The 20368-nt window shown below is 45.4% G+C and overlaps 1 protein-coding gene and 2 long non-coding RNA genes across 6 annotated transcripts in view; 2 read left to right on the top strand and 1 right to left on the bottom strand.

Annotated features, from left to right (window-relative positions):
- The window catches only part of LOC132451215 (uncharacterized), an 11088-nt gene extending 7144 nt beyond the window's left edge, over positions 1 to 3944 (top strand). The window contains exon 2 of the long non-coding RNA XR_009523995.1: positions 2546 to 3944. This is a non-coding gene — a long non-coding RNA (uncharacterized LOC132451215). The remainder of the gene's footprint in view (positions 1 to 2545) is intronic.
- LOC132451214 (uncharacterized) lies at positions 7 to 2511 on the top strand. The gene is made up of 2 exons (XR_009523994.1): positions 7 to 1837; positions 1946 to 2511. It is a non-coding gene; the product is annotated as an uncharacterized LOC132451214 (long non-coding RNA).
- A 9406-nt stretch (positions 3945 to 13350) lies between the features above and the next one.
- On the bottom strand, positions 13351 to 20209 carry ldlrap1a (low density lipoprotein receptor adaptor protein 1a). Of its 4 annotated transcripts, XM_060043339.1 has the most exons (10): positions 20004 to 20208; positions 16745 to 16887; positions 16492 to 16604; positions 16267 to 16381; positions 15819 to 15891; positions 15567 to 15662; positions 15338 to 15432; positions 15119 to 15153; positions 14799 to 14830; positions 13351 to 14107 (listed from the first exon to the last, which is right to left on the bottom strand). In XM_060043339.1, the coding sequence occupies exons 1-10, from the start codon at positions 20086 to 20088 to the stop codon at positions 14061 to 14063; spliced, it is 834 nt and encodes a 277-aa protein (XP_059899322.1). In that variant the 5' UTR covers positions 20089 to 20208; the 3' UTR covers positions 13351 to 14060. The 4 variants fall into 4 exon arrangements, with proteins under 4 accessions (XP_059899322.1, XP_059899320.1, XP_059899323.1 ...); XM_060043337.1 differs by lacking the exon at positions 14799 to 14830 and having other exon boundaries at positions 20004 to 20207; XM_060043340.1 differs by lacking the exons at positions 14799 to 14830; positions 20004 to 20208 and adding an exon at positions 19489 to 19601.
- Positions 20210 to 20368: the final 159 nt, after the last annotated feature.

Genomic DNA, 20368 nt, shown 5'->3' with positions numbered 1-20368 from the left:
AACATTACAGAAACACTCAAGACATTCTGAAGAACTGGTTCAGAAATGGTCGACAACAACACCCTCAACTGGATCTGGAACAGGAAGACTGCAGAACGCCGTTGGATTACACCTCCAGATGGCAACTATTACAACTGTGTGAGGGACAACTCTTTGACTGTTCAGAAACCAGAACTGACTCAAAATAATGATGATAAGGAATCTGCTGGTCGAAACAACAACAGAAACGTAACAGACACGTTGACCCAATGAGGACGGCGATCAGAACTCTATCGGATAGGATATTCCACTCTGGAATTTGGTGGATGCATGGAAAACTGTTTTTGCAATTATTTTCCCTCAATTTATATTTACTAAGTTGTCACAGGTGGATCACTAATGTTTAGTTTTTTACTTTTTACAACATTTTTTTGTCACAAGTCTTCCTCTCCTCTTGCCCTGTTCTCTCTCTCCCTTTCTCTGATCCTTACTCTTAGTTTAGGTCAGAAAGCACTCTCTCCGTCTCTTTTCGTCTCTCTCTCTTTCTATCTCTCTCCCAACTCGTCAGCTCACATTATATGAGTAATCACTGAGACCTTGATTAGACATCAATAAGCGGATAGAAGTATGCTCCTCCTTCCAGCATCACTGACCTATTGGCCTGGTGTACGTTGATGGACATCACTGCCCTCTCCGGATCTCTCTCTCTCTCGCTGTCTCTCTTATGTTTGGTTGCAGATTTACTTTAACCATGATAAACAGCTAAATTATGGTAATTTGAATTCAGATTTAATTTTGATCAAAGAGCTGTCACAAGGTATTGCCCATCAGATGACCGGACGTCATTTAAATATGAATAATTGAACGAGAGGTATGACTTTTTTGAACCTGTGATATCTGAGATCTACTATCTACTAATAATTGAACAGTGTCGGCCCAAATGACTGAGCCAGACACTTTTGAAACAGCAGATCAGAACAGGAGGCGGGGCCAAGTGGATGCTTGGCCGCAGGGGGATGAAGGGGGGGGGAAGCAATTCCTTCGCTGCAACCAATCATCTGCTTGAGACACATGACCATTATCTTCTGCGCCGTGCTCATTATGAGTTCTCTTAACATTGTGAACCGTCTGGCTGCTGTTGATATCGGAGATAACGAGCAGCACGGCTGGATGCTGTACTGGCTGCAGGGGATGAGAATCGGTAATCGCTCAGAAATAACAAGTGGACACGTCCACAAGCATGCCCACACACATACACACTTACATAAATATAGACTGCTGTCGGACAGAGACAAACATTCCTCCCCTCCCGGGAGCTGATGACGCCTAACCGTTTATTTTTTTTATCCCATTCATTTCGCCGCACCCATCCGTGTCTGACCGCGCGCATCGCCATCTTGTCGCATCGCCATCTCCCTCCACACGTCACGATGTGCCCTCGTTTCACCTTTACCAAATGCTGCACACCTCATCACAGATGTCCTCATTAGAACTCTCCTGTCACCTCTCTCTCTCTCTCTCTCTCTCTCTCTCTCTCTCTCCTCCGTAACTCTTTCCCAGCCCCTCCACCAACCCTCCCTGCCTGCTCTCCCTCTATCCTTGTCTGGTGGCTGGACAGGGCCGTATTTCTGCGGTTTTAGTGGCGCCTTATTGGGCGGCCTGAGGCGCAGGGGGGTCGGCTGATTGGCCATCTAGTGTCAGGACTCAGGATGAGTGAGATCCTGACCAGGTGCAGCACTGATGCACAGACGATGGAGAAGGGAGGAGAGGAGTAGCCCTAGTCGGGGAAGGAGAGCCAGCAGAGGGCCTGGGTGTGGCAGGTGTCGAGTATGTAAGGCGTTCATGCGTGTGTGTGCGTGTGTGTGGTTGAGTATGGCCCAATCCCATTCCTACCCCTAACCCCTTCCCCCTTCCCCTTACCCCTTCAAAACAAGGGGGAGGGGTAAGGGGAAGGGCTAAGGCGTAGAAATGGGATTGGGCCTATGTGTCTCAGTGTATCCCTCTCTTTTCTCAAAACCAACTACCGTGCTTTTTTCTGTCTTGTATTATTATATATATTACGTATAGTATATTGTAGTTCATAATGAACTCAAATGGGAGGGCGTTGCACTCTTAATGTGCGCGCGGACAATGTGTGCATTGTTGCACCCCTGGTAAAGTCTGCTGACTCTAAAGAGCTTGACTCCGGTCGCTCCACTGAGCGCCCCGCTCACTGTGAGAGAGCTGATGCACTTTAATACGCTACGTTGGATGTTTGTTAAGCTCGACAAACCTCTTAAGAAAAACCGGGGTTAATCTAAGAGCAAGCTGGCGTGTAAGAGATTGATAGAGGTAGAACGATTTCTCAGTTGAATTGCAGGCGTCAACCACGGAGGCAATTGATTCTGGGTTGTTATTGGTTGTTATATTCCATATCCCCCCCCCCCGGTCTGTCACGGTTTATCTTTGCTTTCACTTATATTGACCCTTTTATCAAGCAGGATAGTCCAAGATGTGCTCTAGAAAACACAAACTCAGACATGCAAATACCCCCCCCCCAACCACCACTTCCCAAACCACAGGGAAGGGGTGTGTGTGTGTGTGTGTGTGTGTGTGTGTAGGGGCCCAATACATCGTTGTCTCCCAGCTACATGGGGGCCCCGTCAGCATCTGTTCAAGGTGAACCTCTAGCACAGCATGCGTTAGAGAAAGAGAGGGATAAAAGTGAGATGGAGAGAGGCCTTTTTTGGTAAAACTTCATGACACATTGCGAATTAGTTTTAGTAAAACTAGATTTGACAAGTCTTAGTTGTAATATTATTACCTTGCGTTATTAAAGCTATTCCATTTAGTTAAAGTCAAACCAAGCCCTGTTATATCATTGGAAAAACAGGCTTTATCATAACCTAATATTCACATTCAAGGTTTACCCTAGATTTCACAAAGTACCTAAAAACTGTGATGTATTCTGACCCTTGCTCTCACTATCTATTCCATTCCTTCTCAACCTAAAATGTGTTGCATTCTAAAAGTAAAGACAGAGAGACAGAGGAAGAGAGACGTATAGAAAGAGTGGAGGCGATGTGCGTGGTGAGTTGGGCTCAGACAGATCCCAGACATCCAGCCACGCATGCTTAATCCTGCAGACTTTCCTGCCATCCACCGTGTCTAAGTACCCCTGGAGTTCCCAGAAGGAATGGTGAGCAGCTAACATCTGCTGTCCCCTGCAGTTCCTCCTGAAACGTGCGGTGGAGGGCCAACAGCCGCTCTGAGAGTGAACAATCCCACATCAATAATACTGGATGCAATACTTAAACCATTCTTTGTGTTTACCATAGTGCCATCTCCATCTTCCTGCTACTACACCTGCCATGAGCGTCTGAGAATAGCAAACAGCCTTAAACCAAACAACCTTGAAACAACAAACACGAAAGCTTGTCATATGCTCACCCAATGAAGCTTCTATTGGAGACCAGAAAGCTCTTTTGGTCAAGTCCTTCCATTTTTTTTTATATATTTATTTTGCTATGCAAGTTTGCTTGTTAATGACAGGTCTGTTGTCAAGGTGACTGAATGAGGGATGAGAAGCTGATTAAGCGTACCAAGGGGTCCTGTGCACATTTGTAACCACTGACTTTTTATGTATTTATATACTGTGTGTGTGTCATTGAAAGCAGTTAACCAAGGCGCATGGATAACCGAGCAGAATAAACTACAGTGGATGTGTAATGTACAATCAAAGGCCCAATCCCATTCCTACCCCTTACCCCTTCCCTTTACCCCTTCAAAACAAGGGGGAGGGGTAAGGGGTAGAAATGGGATTGGGCCAAAGTCTGTGTTGAAGCATTTCATGTTCATGGGACATAAGGTTGTCTCTGAGGGCTAGCATGAGTCAATGATATCAACCACACGCCCAAGGTATATACTGTTTCTAAATGTGTCTATGTATCAGAAAAACAATAAAATATACAATATTTTCAATGCAATGCCCCTGACAGACTGGCTGTGTGATAAGAAGCAGGATTTGTGGCAGAGAGGGGGTGGAAGAGAGTGATCTATTTTTACCTGATGTAAAATACCTCCTCATATCTCAGCCTCTCCTTTGATAGTAGCATCTGAGCGGCTTCACACACTAACAGCAATTAGGATGACATGACGCTAACGACAGAAGTAACCATTCAAGACTGAGAACATATTCACGGCTCCAGGGAAAAACGACAACGTGAGTCATTGTGAAACGCGGTGTGTATTTGCGTGTGTGTCATTTTCTGATTTGCATAAAGGCAAAGAATAGGATTAATGCATTCATCCATCCATCTGGAACACCTTTTCCAGGCAGGGCAGACTGAAAAACCGGAGACCCTTTCTCCTGGGCATTGAGAAACTATGAGCAGATGGTGATATGATATATTGTGGATTATTTTCTCTATCTTCAATATAACAACAACAATCATACATTCTGTACATACATGTTAGATTGATGATGATACTTAGGCGTTTCAGATAGAGAATGTGTGTGTGTGTGTGTGTGTGTGTGTGTGTGTGTGTGTGTGTGTGTGTGTGTGTGTGTGTGAATACAGGCTGCACCAGTTACAAATGAAGAATAAAAAGCCCTTTGCAGAATGCAGCCCAAGCAGTCGGTTGGAACTGTGTGACGGGAGGCTGTGATTGGCTGGCGGGCGCCGGTTGATCTATTATGCCTGACTGGGTGAGATTGTGATGGATGTGGACGAAGGGCGCTGAGCACATAAACGCACAACATGAACACAATGTAGGCTTGCGTACAGACACACACACGCACAAACACACACACACACACACACGCGCAGACACACACACACACGCAGACACTCACATAGCCATCTCTTTAATGGCTTGACTCCCCATTCTGTAGCTCATGCTCTCGGCGTGCAGCTGTTCAAAGTTCCATTTGTGGAGATTGGGGAACAACATCAAAAATCAATGGCAGTCTTAATCCAGCCACCAGCCCATGCAAAGCAGGCCATCAATGTCTTGTGTGCAATAGGCATACAACACAGTGAATGTCGCCCCCAATGATTGAAGAGCTGTATTGATTACGAGTGATAGTACTTGCATCAAATAAAAATGAAATAAATATTGAGGTATTTATTGGTTTGTAATTATTTTGTAGCGCATTCGTATATTCACTCAAGTATAAGGGGTGGCTCCTGATTGATATTGGAAACATATTGCTACAGCATTAACCTTCTGCTGACAAATGGTCGCCGCAATAACTCTTTCTGATTGGCTGATCGTTCCCCGGCCACAAACCCTTGCTTTTGACAATTCTTGGCAGTCGCTGTATTTGTTTATCTTCAGTGTTGTTTCCAGTTAAAAGGCAATGTCTTCATTGATTTGTGTGACAGCTATTTTTCCACTCAGATACGCAGACAGTAAACTAATGTTATTTTTTTCTACAACACCCATCAGGCAATTAGAAGAATGTTATGACATTCGTTCTAAGGACAGTGTTTCACGGAGAGTTTCTCTTCTCCAAGCTGTGTCAGCTCAAATTGATGACACATACCCTTGTGTGGAGATGATCCACACACACACGACTACATGGGGCGCAATGTGTGTGTGGTGAAGTCCTCCAGTCCTCAAGCTATGCCTCCCTTAGCTAAATTATGAATATTTGGGCAGTTTTTGACACCCATAATGAGGATGTTAACCTTGACACTCCAGGCTGCCTTCTGGTCTTCAGGCCACATTTAAATTCTCCATCTATCCCGTTGCGCATGTGTGTGTGTGTGTGTGTGTGTGTGTGTGTGTGTGTGTGTGTGTGCGTGTATATGTATGGGATTGTGTGTGTGTGTGTGTGTGTGTTCTTGTATGTGGGTGTGTGTGAGATTCTCAGTTATAATTCAACACGGATGCTCAACTCTTTTTACTAGTGAGTGTGACAGAGAGAGAGAGACAGACTGACAGAGTGAAAGAGAGAGAGAGACACATACAGACAGACGGAAAGAGAAAAAGAGACAGACACACAGACAGACAGAAAGGCAGACAAACAGACAGGCAGAAAGACAGACAGATAAAGAGAGAGAGAGGGATGGGAAGGAGCGAGATAGAGAGCGAGAGAGAGCGGGAGGGAGAGATGGTTCCTTTTGAGGAAAGACGCTGTTAAATAATGCAGATGGTTAAGTAAGCCTGTCGGGCCAAACACTGACTTGCTCCCTATTAGAGCTAGAGCGAGAGACATAGAGAGAGAGAACGAGACACAGACACAGAGAGAGAGAGATTGAGATGGAAACAGGAACAACCAAGTCCGCCAGAGTCCTGTTAACACACCCAGGGCGAACAGAGAACAAGGGTGTGTTTTAAAGTGGGATGAGCTAAAAGATTGGCAAATCGAATACACACAAAGGAAATCCCTGTAACACAAAAGCAACACATGTGTGTGTCTGTTGTCTTCCCGTCCCTCCCAAGGCTCCCTTGGACTGAACACAAGGGTCTTTTATTCCGGTTAGAACAGCCCACCTTGGATGGAGCCGGGCTGAGACGCCTCAGAGGATATAAGGTACACTTCGCATCAACCATTGTTTATATGAGAGCACCAATAGATAATGCTAAACACTGTAGATATGAAGCCGTATTATATATCGAGTCAATCCTGCTACAAAACTGCACCCAAAAACATCACTTCGACAGTGTTTTAATGATTGATGTACAGACAAAAACCACCATTGGATTATGCAATTTGTGTGATGTCACCTGCGAATGCAGTTGTATAAAGTTCCCTCACACCTCCCTACATGATGGCCAGGTATGGTTGGATGCGTTCAAAACCTTTGAAGGAAAGACATATCCAAAGCCATGTTGCCATAGCAACCCACGAAGGTAAGGCAGTAGCCATCTTCAGGCAACATTCCCTACTAGAAGCAAATCTCCAGTGGTATGACGCTGCCCCCTGGTGGGAATCAACACGTACTTCTAGAATAGGTTGAAACCGGGGAAAACACGTATGCCAGGGCTATTCAACCTCCTTAACAAGTGGGCCGAAAAGGAAAACCACTGGGGGTTCATGGGCCAAACAGAGTAAAACTACGTGAATGATTCGCTACAAATAAATCGTACTTAAAGTAGTCTTAACTTAATATATATAGTACTACTACATGGAATAAACTTGTCAGACGCATTCCTACCTTCTTCACTTTTAATCGTATCATTACAAAAGATTTTGTTCTCACATATTTTAGACACGTATTTAGAATCAAACAATGTTGTTTGAATCATCACAAAACAGAACTACTGTACATACTAGGGATCGACCGATACCGATTTTTTTAGGGCTGATACGATACCGATATTTTTTCCTCAGCCTTAGCCGATACGCCGATACCGATTTTCTTGAGCCGATTTTTTATTTTATTTTTTTAAGGAACATTTATTGAACTTCAATATAAAAAACAATATTTAACAAATAGTAAAAACAGGTGAAGTAGAACAAGTAAGAACAATATTTAACAAATATTAAAAACAGGTGAGGTAGAACAAGTAAAAAAAATAAATAATAATAATAATAATAATAAATAAATCGGCGAAAATCAGCCGCGTATCGGCCGATACGATACACGTAAAAACCGCGAATATCGGCCGATAATATCGGTCGATCCCTAGTACATACGAGACATTTTGAGCCAGTGAGTCAGTGAGAAAGATTGCACTGCCTTGTTTGCCTAGTTTGGCTCATCCTGAGACACTCATGCAGCTTCTCATAGGTCATGGAGCAACGTGCCCTTGTTCTGATGGCATTCATATGAGAAAAGCTAGACTCACACGTATCGGTTGAGCCAAACATTGTCAGAATAAGGCCCCGTCCACACGAAGCCGAAACGGGCGAAACCGTTACGGTTTCGATCTATCCGGTTTCGAAGTATCTCCGTAAAGACGAAGCCAAGCGAAACCGGATAGATCTGTAGAAACGCTGTAGTAAACATTCCAGGCCCATAAGGGGCGCTGCTTCTGGTACACAAATCCAGAAGAAGAAGAGGCGAGCATGCGCATAAAGGCTGCCCCCCGAACCACTAACAACACAAACAAACAGCTCTTCTACGATGGCGAACTAGATTCTCAATAAATAATGGCTTAGCAACCCAACAAGGGACATGATATGCTGCAGAACGATTACAAGCTTGTAGTCCGCCATCATCTTTTTTGTTGTGATTTCTGAGACTCCGCGGGCTTAAGAGCCATTGGCTAGGAGGTCGAGGGGTGGGGCGATGATGTCATGGTTTGCGGTTTCAGTCGGTTTCAGGCGTCCACACGAAACCAAAACGAAACCGGATAGATTTGAAACCACCTCCGAGGGTGGTTTCAGAAGTTTGCGGTTTCGGTCAGCGGATTCGCCGGCTTCGTGTGGACGGAAGGCCGAACCGTACAAGACCTTTGCGGTTTCGCCATGAAATCGGCTTCGTGTGGACGGGGCCTAAGTGATGCCAGTTCCTGATTGTGGGGTACTGATACTGGCTAGGATCAGTACCCCACAATCAGGAACTGTATATGTAGTATCACCGGCTACACACAGAAACCTGATTTGCATGCAACTATGTTTCTCCTTTATTTATTGATTTTTTTGCATGCAACCTCTTGCGGGCCAGAAAAAAATTAAGAGGGGCCGCTAGTTGAATAGGCCTGACGTATGCGTTTACCTTAATAATGCTTTAAGGCATGCTTACAGACCCAAAATTAATTTTGTTTGTTTTCGCCCCCCTGTGATAAAGGCTTATGGAGCATAGAGTTGAGTTAAGGATAGTCAGTCATTATTTACAGTCATTTGTTATGACCACATGGCTCAAGCAACAAGCATGCATAAAGAGGGGGGGGGGGGGGGGAAGAGAGAGAGAGCGAGAGCGAGAGAGAGAGAGAGAGAGAGAGAGACAACGTTGGAGAGGCAGATGCTGAGAGAAGAGATTGAGCAGTATGCCCTCGACAGTTTAAACTAGAAGAGTGTAACAGTCAGCAAGTAAGTCAGCAATATGTGCAGTAGGTAAACTGAATTTGTACTTGTTGTAGCCAGGGTGGGAGGAAGGATGGATGGGCAGTGATCTTTGAGGTCAGCAGTTGCAGTCCCCTCTCTTGCTGCCTGGAAACCTGGCATGAAGGGATGACATTGGACACATTCAGCAAATTACATAAATATGCTGCCTGTTGTTCCTTGTGATGTGATTTTACAAATACAGTGTAGCTGTAGCAAATTAAAAGCTAATTAAAATTAAAATCATTATTCATTAAAAACCTTAATCATGTTTAATAAAAAATCATAGTTCTTGTTTACAGCCATATCAAATTGTAATAGTTAAAATCAGCCGTCCTCACTTTACTGCACGCCATTACACTGCTGTTCAACTGTAGCCTGATATTCTCTGCGCATGACTTCCATCAGCTTGTCAGGTAGCGGAAATTCGGTCATGAACATACGTCATATAAATAAAACAGACACATAGCTGGCGATCAGATTGACAGCTCCACTCTTTGGCTCACGGTCACACATACATACCCTACTGACGGCCTCGAGTTCTAATCTCAGGTGACGGAATAAACAGCGTCAACTAAAATAAAAAAAAATAAAAAAAAGTATTGCTTCTTTGGGCCAGTTCAAATGGTGAGGTGCAGAGAGGTGGAGGGCCGGCCAAAGGGGCGTGGCGGGCCGTATCTGGCCTGCGGGCCATAGTTTGGGGACCCCTGGTCTTAATGAACCTGGTAACCTCTTTCTTTAACCTGGGCCAGAAGAAGTAACGCAGCAATCTGTTACAAGTCTTCCTAACCCCCATGTGTCCAGCCATGGACACATGGGGGTTGTCTCCAAAATTACTCTGCGCATGACTTCCTGGGCTGTCTCCAAAATTACTTCTCTAAACTTGGCAGGCACAACTGAAGTACGGGATCACCTACCGAACAGTCATCATGAGGAAGCCACTTACGGACCAGCATGTCATCCAGTAGAAAGTACCCACAGGCTAAACTCTCCATCTCGTCTGTTGGCTTCACCTCACTGAACAGTCCCTTCAGCTCAGGATCCTCCTGCTGGGCTATAATCAGCTCACTCTTGGACAGGGCAAGAGGCAGATCAGGAAGTTGAGACACAGCATTTTTAAATCTGCCACTCTTTAATCCCCCTTTCCGGCCCTGTCCATCGAACGAGTTACTACGCAAGCAGTAAAAAAACCTCTGGAAACTCCTTCTCACTACTGTCTGGCACAGTGGAGATAGTCGGCCCAGAAGTCACCACAGGAGGCGGAACACCTCCCCAAACCCACCCCTTAGCTAAATCGTTTCCTAGAACGACAGACACTCCTTCTACAGGCATCTTTGATTTCAGTGCTATTACCACTTCTCCTTTTACCAGCTCATGGTCAAGTTCGATTCTGTGTAAGGGAGCCGGCCAAGTATGCATCCCCATGTCTTGGATCAAAACACTCCTCCCCAGACTTGACTCCTCAGAAAAATCCAACACCGAGTCTAGGATGAATGATGCTGAACCCCCGGTGTCACGCAAAATCTTTACAGGTACTTTCTGTGACCTACCCACCAATGAGACAAAACCTTCCCTGATGAACTCACTGTAATCAGGCGGAACCATATCTGCCCATAGCAAGCTAGAACCTTCCGAGACGCCTGGAATCTCGACAGCCACAGGAAGGCTTGGCACAACAGACGCCACCATGGCCGGTTTTTCAGGACACATGTTCTCTGCATCTAGGCCTAGTGCCCCCTGTCCTCCACCAACCGGAACTGCCAGGGCATGAGGTCTACTAGTACCCCCAGATAAACCCTTCCCACCATCTCTTACTTTTCAGCACAGGACAGTTCAATTTCCAATGTCCTTTCCCCAAGCAATAGTTGCATGTGGAGTTAAAATCACCCTTGCTGGGACGAACTTGTTCATATTGTGGGTTAGGAGCAGAGAATCCCAAGTTCCCACTAGGGAACTTTGCAGGGTATGGAGCTAAGAAACTAGAACCTCCCCCGCTATGACCACGTGACTCAGATGGAACTTTGGTCGTTAACACAAACTCATCTGCCCACCTGGCCGCTTCAAGGGCGGTTTTTGGTTTACGCTCATTGAGATGATTTACAATGCGCTCATGGGTGACATTCTTGAACTGTTCTAGTAACAACACTTCACACAAGTCATCAAGAGTAGTGACCCTTTCTGCCTCACGCCAACGTTTAAAGTGGCTTACCATCTCCCTCGTCACCTCCACATATGTCTGCGTCTCAGTTTTTCTCCAATTCCTGAAGCGCAATCGATAGGCTTCTGCACACAGCTCATAAGACAGAAGTATGGCATCCTTTACCTTAGTATACACTTTCCTCTCTACAGGGTCAAGTGCTAAGTAGGCCTCTTGAGCCTTCGGCGGAAGCACACTCTGAATCAGTGCAGTCTATAACTGTCCAACTTCTCTCCTCTGCCAGACTTTCAAATAATGAGAAAAATACATCAGGATCCCTCATTAAATTTCGGCATCAGACGGACCATATCACCCAAGCTGTCCCTAGACCTTGCATCAACAGCTACGTCAGCATCAGGTCTTGCCTGGCGCAACCTCTCTAGCTCAAGACGCACCTCCCTTTCTTTCTGGCATTCTCGGGCCTGAAACTCCATCTGCATGGCTAACAGTTCTTTTTGCTCTGCAAAGGATAGACCCGTACCCACTGAGACAAATCCAGCCCCTGCCCCTTTAATGGGTGAACCACCTGGGCTAGATGTTTCGTCATCTTCTAACACGCCCTGGTCAATTAACCCCATATGTGCTGCAGCAAACACCTCCTTTTTCTTAGACCGACCCTGCATAACATCGGGGGTAAGGTTATAATGTGTGACGACCCGCCACAATTCTTCAACTTTCAATCTTTTAAGCAACTCGACTGATGGACTGGCCACAAAACTCCTTAAAAAGATCCATCCTACTGTAAGCCAATCAACGGTCCACAAATGCTTAATCAGCAGTACCAATAACCTGTTATCAGCTATAATGCCCCGACTCAGAACGGTGAGTAGCGTGATATATCACCAAAAGCACAAGAGGGATAATTATCAGAGCTGCCCCGTATCTAACTGGAAGTAGAAGTCCCTATCTAGCTACCAACTAGTCTTCGGTGTGCCCTCATGCAATTTGGTTGCTAGCAACCCCAGCGCGTTCGACACACCCAAAAACAACAAACAAAACAAAAACAGCGATAAACGCTCTACTCCTACACGGGGGTTCACTTAGCCCATAACTAACCCACTGGCTTCAATGACATTTAAGGTGCAAACAATCCCACACTACTCACCGACCAGCTGAGGATCATAACCGGCAACCAGGTCACCAGAAAGGAAGGAAAACTGCCACTAATCCCTCTCACAAGCTCTCCCTTGCTGCAAGCTGCAAGCCAAACAAATCAATTAAATCAATCAACAGGCCAACTCAATAACCCATATTCAAACAAACAAAAGATCAAAACTACCAGTTAACCAAATATGCAACCAAGCAAGACAAACAAATAACCAACTACTCAAACACTGCGAGTCTCCCAACAATAACACTCTCAAACTAACTATACAGGCCATGGAAAGATATGAAAAAAAACCTTAGCAAAACCTATCCCGGACGAGCCCCCAATTTGTTATGACTACATGGCTCAAGCATGGCATAACAAATTGGGAGACACGCAGTGACAAGTTTTTGGTATATTTATTTAACAATAAAAGGCCCCAACAAGGAAATTAAGTATCTGTGTAGATGGCAGCTTAACTATGTGTAATGTGTTATGGACTGGTGTAATGAGAATGTACAACAAAACCAAAATAAAGACGATGAGGTTTGGCAGCAGCTTCAGTCACCCAGCAGCGAGAGCGACAGGCTGGATGTCTTCCTCCTTTTATAGGCCAATCAGGCCAATCAGGTCAATCAGTTGCACCTGCTGCAAATTGAGCCAAATGGCCCAAGTAGTGAAGCAGCGCCTCCCCCACCACACAGGGGAAGGACACCTTCCCTGACCGCCATGGTATACGTTACCAGACGTAACACAGGGCATTAAGCAGAAGATTGTATCCAAAGAGACTTATAGTGGTTAATACGAAGATACACAGAGTAAACCATGCAAGGCGACAGCCAGCTTGTCGGGAGTACCTAGGGTAGGTGGTTAGTGGTCTTGCTTAGGGACACCTCAACACTCAGCTAGGGGGGGGGGGGGCGTGGATCGAAAGAGCAACCTTCTGGATACAAGTCAACCCGCTTCACCTCCTAAGCATTACCAACTTTAACTCATTAAAGCAGGGACAGTAAATGAAGGCTCAAGTGTTGACCAAATTGACTCGAAGTTGACTTTCGTGTCCGCTGAAGGTAAAGCCAAAAATGATAAATAACCATAACGATCAACATCTTAATCACAATAACATTTTATTTGCAGTAATAAAGTTAGTATACAAAGTTAAACTGTGGCAGCTCTGAAGGCTGCTGGGATTCATCCAAAGCTAAAAACTGCCTAATTGAAGAAGGCAATGTGTGTACATGTTAGGATTAAGCATCAAATCATTCATATCCTAACTAAGGAGGCCTTATTTTTTGCGCATCTGTAGACACAACATGAATGTATTTTACCATGCGTTACAAAAAAATACTGAATTCTAATGATGGACCAAGGCAGTTAATAACATGTCCATGTCGTTAGAAACTGCATTGAAACATCGCGGGCACTGATTTGGATTGTGCTGGTGTTAGTAATAAAGGCATCTTGATTATTATCAAGTACTTTTTTTTTTTTACAAGAATACAAAATAAATACTTCAATGAAATTAAGGGTATTTACATGTATATCAAAATAACACTGATTCAGATACTGTTAAGACATCATTTAGTTGATACAAGAATCTAATAGAAAATATATTTTTGTTGGTGCACGTGTGTGTGTACGCTTGCATGTGTGTATGTGTACGTGTGCCTGTTAGAGAGGGGGGAAGTGTATCTCCGTGTCTCAGCAAAGACAAATCACTGGTCAGAAGCTGAGCAGCATGTCCACGGGGGGGCTGGTGCCACTGGCGTCTTCTCCGCCAGCTACATCCCAGTCGGGCTCCAGCAGCCAATCCTGGGGCGTCACCCCAACGTCCAAGACCTGGGGGTTAGTACGAGACACTGCCAGTCTACAGGAGGGGCGAAAGGAGAGGAGGACCACGACGATTACAACATGAAGAAAAGCCAGAATTCTAGTTAGTTAAAGGAATGGTATGAAGGGAAACACGGTGGGACGGCGAGAGGAGCTGCCGGATCGGCCTCGTTGCTGGCGTTTTCTGCTTCTACGTGCCAATCGTAACGGCGGAAAAACTAAACGTTTTGAGTGCTGTTGCGTATCCACGTACAACAGCTTAGCAGAGCCTGGAGCGGGTATACAGGAATCCCTTCAGTTCAGACCACATTCTTCCGTCCTGGGGATAACGCTGGATTGCGGAGTTATGACGCAGCGCACGTGAGGCCGCACGCCACCAGGATTAGTGTAAGACGTTTTCTACATTGGAGGTCACATATTGTGGGGGAGGAAATGACATGGAGTTTGATGTACCCTCTGAACAACAGAGTAAATGGGTTTGCTATTTGACTGAATGAAGCAGAGATTCACTTTGACTCGAGTTCAATAATCCAAAACTGACTTTTCATTGCTTCAATTTATGGAAAATTAACAGATGAGATTTTAACATTTGAGAGTATTGAGAGCAAGCCAAAGTGGACTACTTTACTACGTGGTTAGGGTGGAGTAGTGACTGGGGTGGACTGGAGGTTTATGTTAGCGAGAGAGACAACTGCGAGGGGTTAGGGAGGCCAAGTACTGGGCATTACCTGGAGAGGAACCATAGCTATCCAGAGCACGGCTAGAGACAAACACACAGGGGATTGATTACCGCAAAGAGCAAGCAGGCTGTGCCGAGTCCAACCCCATGCTGAACCTCCTCTCTTTCCACTTTGTTTTAATGATCACTCCACTTAAATATTTCATTCTAAGGATGGGATGGCTGATTCGGCCCATCCTGTGTCTTTTTTATTATGATTGAGTGCATCAGATAAGTCCTTACGTGCCAACATTGTGCTGAAAAATCACCAGTTACGGAGACCATTTTGTTTTGTTGGGAGCAAAAAATAAATAAGCTGCCCTCACTCACCTCGAGAACGCCTCATCCAAATCCTCCCCCATTTCCTGGAGGAAAAAAAAGAAATAAGTATGTCGGATGTCGAATTCCAACCACAAATGATCTCATTTAAACAACACTGTAGGGACACTAACGAAACAATCGTCCCTCCCGACCCTCCCACTGTTTATCAACATCCTGTTGCAGTCGGACACGCAACGCATCACGGGGCGTCCTGAAACATCTACCCACCGCGCCAGGCCCGTCGTTGTTGTTGTCCTTCTCCAGGGGCGTGTGGACGTCCACAACCCGCTCTCCAAAGTCCAGAAGCTTCTCTGTAGGAACGTCTGGCCGACATGTGGGGGCAAGGTGATCTCGGTGTTGGGGTGTTTGAGGGTGCATGACATTGACTGCAAGTGGCTCTGGATAGAAGTGTATAAAATGGCTAAAATGCACAATGAGCAGTTATTGTGTGAATTACCCGCGTCTTTCAGGCTTCCCACACTGCTAGATCTCTGAGACTGGGAACTGTTGCTGTCCTCCCCTTCCGAACCAGACTTCACCCTCTGTTCCTTCTCTGCCACACAGACACACACACAAATAACATAAAACGAAGGCTTAAACTTTGTCTCAGTTTTCCCAATGTTGTCAGCAGGACTGCACTTTTGTGTCCACACATGCACATTGGTGTGGTGGTATGCGAGGGAGGGAGACAATAAAATTGGGTGCCTACCTTCTTTGGCCACTTGCCAGAGCTCGAAAGCTAGCTTAAACGCCTGGGCTACGGTGAGGGTCACAGCCTGGGCCTAGACACAGACACATTTACTTATCATATACATCCCTAAGTCAGTTTGATTCATGTCTGTCGCAGCACCAGCACGGTTAATGTATATTCACTTGACTTGTTGGGTCTTTATTGGTGAACTGCCATTCCTAAATCAAACTGTCCAATAAATAATGCTATGGGCTACACTAGTGCATTTCCTCCTTCGAAAAAAAGACCCCAATGGACCGCTCTCAATGTTATCCATAGGTCTTATGCAAGTCAAGGCTAGTTTCAACAGTACACCTTTGGAAAAGCAGTGGGCTTTAGCGCCATCACTTGCATTCACCGTCAAACAGGATCAGTATCTGTAGCCCTGAAACCAACAAACCATCCACCCTAAGCCCTGGTGCCTCACCTCTTTCCTCTTGGAGCACAGGTAAGCGTGACATTCCAGGGTCCCGTTCTGTGTGTTCTGGGCGATGTAGGCAAACACCTTCTCATGAAGCTTGTCCGCTGTGCAGTAAGATATCCTGAGGAATGCCGCCCGAGAAATGAGCAACACAAATGATTAAAATGTCTGGTAGGTTACAAACCGAATTCCTCATCGATGCCACACACACACACGCACACACACGCACACCTGTAAATAGAGATGGTGTCTAGGAGGCGGCTGGTGAGTCTGTCGTGGAGGACGATTCCCTGAGGGGAGACCTTGAGGGAAACCTTTGGGGGCTTCTTCCCACTGGCTTTGGCCTGGAGGACGAAATGACACGTCTTCACTCGCTGCATTACCATGAGAAATATCAATCATCGTGATCAAGGGACGGTCGACTTATGTCATGCCCCTGACGTTACCATCATGGTCGTTCATCATGCTGGGGATCTGCGCTCACCGTTACCACGATGCGCTTCACGGCGGCGGCTGACAGCTCCTCCCCCTTGGGCTGGTCCACAAGGGTCATGCCCAGGTGCCGGAGGTTAAAGGTCATGCCTCCCAGGATGGTCTCCCGTGTGTCTGTCCAGTTCTCCGGGAGTTCTGAGGGAGGGGGGCCCATCACAGGTTAGAGACAACATTAATGCGTTCCTGGTCAGACAGCAAGCAAAGAAAAATGGGAAGCGATCATTTGCCGTTTTCACGTGATGAAGCACTGAAAATAAATGAACAAGATACATGTTTTAATAATTTCAGCGCTACAGCCTCTCTCACACCTGAAATTGAGCCATAACTGAATGCCCTAGCAGCTGTGAAACATAAGTGCAACAATCGAGTATCTAATACAGCCCAGCAGTCGCAATTTCCAGTTTAACAACAAAGTAACCAATGATGGAATGCAGCTAAAAAGCGGTTATTCACACCTCAGATAACAAACATTCAACACTGTTGACCGCAAAATACTGCTGGGTCGATGGGCAAATTGGGTTGCGCTTCCCTGCAGCCTTGAGGCAGTTCAGGTCATAACTACAAGACAGGAACCACTTTTGTCTACCTTGGCAAATGTACATCTGGACCAGCTAATGTCACGCATGGAGTCTAAAGGTTTAAGGTTCATCGTAATTCAATTCTACATGTTAACACTAGCCCTAAGCATGCAAAATATCAACATTGCGCGTACCATTGTTATGTGGACAACACACAAATCTATACAGCCCTATCATAAACATAGGGCTGTATGGTGAAAGCCCTGTAGCTCGTTCTATAGATCTGCTGAGACAGTGCATGAGCAGGTCAAGGACTGGATGTTCCAGAATTTCCCGGAACTAAATGAACAACATTGATCATAATTTTTCGGGTCATAGATGAGACTGAAAGTTAGCCTAAACCTTCAGTCACTCTACTAAACCCAAAACCAAGCAATCTAGGTGTCGTTATAAATTAACAGCCATATCGGCCTACTTCTACAAACAATGCTTGGAAATACTTGTCCATGCCTTCCTTACTAGGAGGTTGGATATGTGTAATGGTCTCTTTGCAGGCCTTCCAATAAAAAGGCTCTTAAACTGTCGCAGCTTTATCAGAATGCAGCTGCTAGAGTTCTAACAAAGACCAACAAATCTGAACACATACACCAATTCCTGCACGGGCTCCAGGTATGTCAGATCAGAGGATTTTTTGAAAAATGCTGCTGCTCACCTATAAATCACTAAACGGTTATTGGTTAAAGTATATCACTGAAACTATGCAATGCAACACAAAGCTGGATTAAATAGACTCCAACTCTGACTACATTCAAAATCAATGTTAAAAACATTTATGTTCACCTTCCCTTTCTGCTAGACTAAAATGCACTTTTAACCTTTAAGCCTGTTTTCATATATTTAAAATCCATGTATTTTATGCAATCTTGAAATAGTTGTATTTCTATTGCATGAAATATTTTGATGTGAAGATCGAGTCAGTCTTTTGTAAGAACGGTGCTAAATAATTAAAGTTGATTCAGGAGGACCTTGCGGGCTTGGACTTACATTGTAGTAGCAGCGCCCCCAGCGCCCCCCCCCCCCCGCTTCAAACACAGGAGGGGCTTTGGGTTCAAAAGTCAGTCAATGTCACGTGAGCGAGAGGATAAAGCGTGCACTGCCGCCTGTAGCCTTGGTCCAAGCAGAAGCTGATAACCCCACAGTACACAGCCACCTACCCTCATGCACTAAGTAAACTAGAGGTGCAATGACACTTAAACATGTTAGTTTAAAGTCTAATGGGAGGCGGAAGGAAGGGATGAGATAACAACAGGTGAAATGAGGTGAGGAATTAGTACAATGGAGCTACAGGCTCTTCTGTCAGAAAACACTATAAATAGTTTAGGTATAGTTGCGCCAAACATAGAGGCGTGAAGCTATCACGCTGCATATGTTGGAAGAGGCTGTATGGGTGGGGAAGAGGCTGTACGGGTGGGGAAGAGGCTGTACGGGTGGGGAAGAGGCTGTACGGGTGGGGAAGAGGCTGTATGGGTGGGGAAGAGGCTGTACGGGTGGGGAAGAGGCTGTACGGGTGGGGAAGAGGCTGTACGGGTGGGGAAGAGGCTGTACGGGTGGGGAAGAGGCTGTACGGGTTGGGAAGAGGCTGTAGTACCCATTGGGTAGAGCCTGCAGTACACGTTGGGAAGAGACTGCGTGTGTTTGGACCATAGACCAATTCACTATGGAGACCAACCCTGGGCCAATCCGTTTCCACAACTTGCAACTTTGTGCCCTGTTGTAACGGTTCATCCTTTGTCTTGACTCAACGCTGAATTATGTCCAGGTCATGGAAGAGTCTGGAGTAGTGGAAACTAAATGGAGCAGTCTGGTGTCGAGCTCTACAAGGATATGAAAACAAATATCGAGAGCAGACGTCACTTCACAGACATGATGCTTCAGGGAAGACAAGCAGGCAAAAATATTGGGATAGCATTTGTTATCAACTGAAAACTGAACAGACCTGCGTCAGAGAACAGCGTACATAACGTGTTTGCTTTATTTTACATTTGAGCACTTTGTTAGCGTCAGTTTGAGCTGAGGTAACCTACTTTAATTGGGCATTTAGGGTCATTCAGATAATGTTCCCAATGGGCTGCAAGGTTTAAAAGTGTTTAATGGCAGCATTGAAATTGATAGTAGAACTCTTTAAAGCTGAGACTATCGAAGCCATTCACTGACTGACCTGTGGCATGCCTGGACTGTCGTCGTGGTTATATAGAGTAGCTCTCATTATGCTTTCTCGGCCACTAGGAAAGGATCAAGCCAGATTAAGTTCTTCAGGGCTGGCCTAGAGCCTTGGAATCCTATAAAGCTATGGAATAATTGTGTGAATTTCTGTGTGAAGAACTGCAATGTCTGCCAGACCGCAGGCATCCGACCTCTGAAACCCCGAGTGTTTGTCGGATGTTCTGCAAATCCAAAACAGAACATACGCGCTAACTTCGCACACGTCAAGCAGACACATTGCCAAACAAACAGTAGCCATAGAGGTTGTGATCATCGATTGACATGCACCGGTTAACTTCGTCCATGGAGAAGGGGTTGACTAGTTAAACAGCGATGTCCCCTTTATTGCACAAGTAAAATGAAACTAGTGCAATATGGAGCATTCAGAAGACCAAGTGCATTTTTGATTTTCAGCGTGAAACACATAGCCCCCGAAAAACATGTTTGGTTATGTTCTCTAAAATGTCTTACTTTTGTGTCTACCGGCGCTCCAGGATTGTTTCGCCATGCTTGGGCTTCGGATGATGGCTCTCCCCGCGGACCGAATGGCATCCATCGAGGTACGGATGTCAAAACGTTGATCAAAGTTGTGTTGTAGTGACGACTTCGGACCGAGGAATGTTGTTGACGCTGATGCTGCTGCGGACTTGAATTTGAACCTCTGGCAGTGGGCGGGGACAGTGATGCTTAAATATGCGAGTTGCGAGACTGTCCTCACACACGTCATGGGCAATGTGATCAAACACGTTTCAACGCAAAGTTGTCTCCCTCGCCCACTACTTCATTCACCAAATTATATCACAACATTTTAAATATATATATATATATATATTAGT

Source organism: Gadus macrocephalus, chromosome 22, assembly GCF_031168955.1.
Source record: "Gadus macrocephalus chromosome 22, ASM3116895v1".
Lineage (NCBI taxonomy): Eukaryota > Metazoa > Chordata > Actinopteri > Gadiformes > Gadidae > Gadus > Gadus macrocephalus.
Note: the sequence above shows the minus strand (reverse complement) of the source record. Positions and strands in the feature narration are given on the sequence as shown.